The sequence below is a fragment of the Miscanthus floridulus genome, chromosome 10, assembly GCF_019320115.1.
Source record: "Miscanthus floridulus cultivar M001 chromosome 10, ASM1932011v1, whole genome shotgun sequence".
In the NCBI taxonomy this organism is placed as follows: domain Eukaryota; kingdom Viridiplantae; phylum Streptophyta; class Magnoliopsida; order Poales; family Poaceae; genus Miscanthus; species Miscanthus floridulus.
Window position 1 is genome coordinate 66,167,608 of NC_089589.1, and position 2,794 is coordinate 66,170,401.

The 2,794-nt window shown below is 46.2% G+C and overlaps 1 protein-coding gene across 1 annotated transcript; it reads right to left on the reverse strand.

The window, feature by feature from the left end:
- Positions 1-2,055: 2,055 nt before the first annotated feature.
- LOC136488798 (splicing factor U2af large subunit A-like) lies at positions 2,056-2,469 on the reverse strand. The gene has a single exon (XM_066485610.1). The coding sequence runs from the start codon at positions 2,467-2,469 to the stop codon at positions 2,056-2,058; it is 414 nt and encodes a 137-aa protein (XP_066341707.1).
- Positions 2,470-2,794: the final 325 nt, after the last annotated feature.

Genomic DNA, 2,794 nt, shown 5'->3' on the forward strand with positions numbered 1-2,794 from the left:
ACTGGAATCTCTAAGAACTAAGCAGGTAAGCTACTTTACCATAGATTCTAGAAAGTCAGAAGCATGATACCTTTTGATACTGGATGGATGTGGTCTAGTGCCGATTTCCACAAGAGCAAAAAATGAAAAGATAGAAATGCTCATCGCCAAGTAACTGGTGTGATTAGCTTGGACAATTTCTAAAACCTCCTACATCCACAATCAGAAGCAAATGGAAACCTTTCTTCATATATTTAAACACCAACTAATAATATTGTGAAACATGTACCACCCAAACATTTAGGTCCAACAAACTAAAAGAGTTAGCACAAAAAGAGGAAGGAAAACTAAGTATCCACCTTGCATGTTTTCCCCTATCAAAACCAGAGGGTTCAAACCATTTGGACCCGAAGAAATGAATCCATTCGTAGACCACACCAAACTTGGCTGTACTTTCCTTTGTGAACCTTTAGAAAGCACTTCAGAAGGTAAAAAATCATTACAAAAGCCAATAGCACAGAGGTAACAATCAGAAGCAAAAGCCCAAAAGCTGCAGCTCAAACAAATATAGAAATAGAGGACAAACTTTCTATTAAAAACTCTACCCAACCCCACCAGTGGCTACCCCACAAACAAGTGAATCAAACATTCTAGGAAGCCAGCAACAGCTGGTTACCATAGCTATGCTACAACATATGTCAAAATGGTATGAGAACAAGATGACAGCAAGCACTGTATGGGCAGACCAGCAGATTCCCCACTAGTCATCGGGCTTCTCCCATTGAAAAAGAAGCTCTTGTTGAACCTAATTTGGCGAACTGATACTTTATTGCACCAGCCAACTGGTCACAACCAACCAAGTTGAACTCCTAGGGATAACCTTGCTAATATTAACCGACTGAGGTGATGCATGCCCCTAAGTATAACTTTGGTAATATTGATAACCTTCTTAATACTAACCAACTGAGGTGATGCCCCTAAGTATCAAAATGAACTATTTTTAACAGGCATTCACTTTAAATGCCACGGCCTTGCGAGAGTAAAGAGACTACGACCAAATGCAAAAGTAGCATCTACAGCCAATAGGCAGATTATAGCATGGGCAAAAATACTATGACATTCCTCAAACAACTTCATATTTAAAACATCATTTTGATTCCTCAAAAATATAACTATACTATCCATCACTGGGCAAACATGAACCAATAGAGGACTGCATTAAAGTCTTGACTGCTGAGTAGCATGTTAAAATGTATTTACAATAATAAGAAAAGTTGCATAAGTATACCATACTTCCAACTGATAAGTGTCAAACAAAGCATACTGTAGACTTATGACAACACAAAACAGTCATAATTATGACTTAGGAAGCATTGCCATAGCTGCCTTATTCTTACTGAATCTAGGACAAAAGTTGGCATTGTAATAACAGTGGCTAATCAAATCAAGCTCAGTAACTATTAATCTCCTAAGATATTTTCACAAGGAGACATTCAAGCAATACCACTCAATTTTTTAGATGACATAAACTTCTTGAGCAGAAATGAACCTTAAAACGTAGATTCTACAGAAAGACTTTAAGCTCTTCAACATTTTCTAGACAGATGACAGGTTATGAACTGATATTCTATGAACTAAGCAAATAGTATGACCCAATAATCTAGCCATTCCATTTCTCCAGGTTTTCATAACCCAGAAACTAGTAGTAAGACCGTCGCTCACTTGACAAAAAGGATATACTAGCACTCATAAGCATTCTCTTGCCCAAGCTTTAGTAATCAACATGAAAGCACAATAAACGGAACTCAGCAACTGTAATAACACTTACATTACGCGCATCGCCGTTCTGTGAATCCCCGTTAATTGATAGCTCCCCCTTCTTCTGCTCATGAGATGAGATTTCCTTACCCAGCTTACTCACATCACCATTCTTCCCAATCGCATCGACATCCTCAAACCTCCAGCACTCCCGCCTAGGCCTCTCCTCCTTGGGCGGAGGCGGATCTACGGATGCCCTGACCCGCTTTCCCCTTTGCGGCCGGGCTCGTCCCTGTCGCCACTGCACTCATGGCCCTTCTACTTCCGCGACGACGACCATGGCTCGCTGTCGGTGGAGTCGCGGCGCTCGATGGACTCCCGCGGGCGGCTAGACGAGCGGTCCCACTTCGACGAGGGTGGTGGGGACTCAGACGGGGAAACGGACCATCGGTTCCCGCGGCGGCGGTCGTCGTCCCCGCCGTCGCGGTAGCGGTGGCTACGGCTGTCGTTTTTGTCGTGATGGTGACGGTGGCTGTGGTCATCCTCGCCGCCTCCGCCCCCGTCCTTGTCGCGGTGGTGGCGGCGGCGTCGGTCCTCATCCCCGCCGTCGCTCCGGTGGTGAGCGTCAGTGTCGTGGCGACTGCGGCGGTGGTGTTGGTCGTCGTCCCGATCACGGGATCGGTGGTGCCCGTAATCGTCGCGAGTGCGGCGCGAGGAGCAGTCGCGATCCATGGGTGGGGATTGGCAAGGAGAGGGGTTAGGGTTTGAGTCGATTCGCCAACGAGGGAGGGAGGGCTGAGAGGAGAAAGAGACGAAGGATCTGCGGTCGGCGTCGCGTGCGGATTCCGAGTATTTATTTGTTGGAGCATTTGTAGGGGCGGCTGGATATTGAGCCGCCCCTATAAATAGTAATACTGAAAGCGGCTGGTGAGTGAGCCGCCTCTACAAATCCGACCTATTTGTAGGGGCGGCTTGTATCACCAGCCGCCCTTGCTGTTCCATTTGTAGGGGCGATTGGTCTCTGGGCTTCCGAGCACGCCATTGTAGGGGCGGCTCC

What these genes read in the sequence shown, in the direction of transcription:
- LOC136488798 (XM_066485610.1), bottom strand. Translation starts at nt 2,469, where the DNA reads ATGGATCGCGACTGCTCCTCGCGCCGCACTCGCGACGATTACGGGCAC.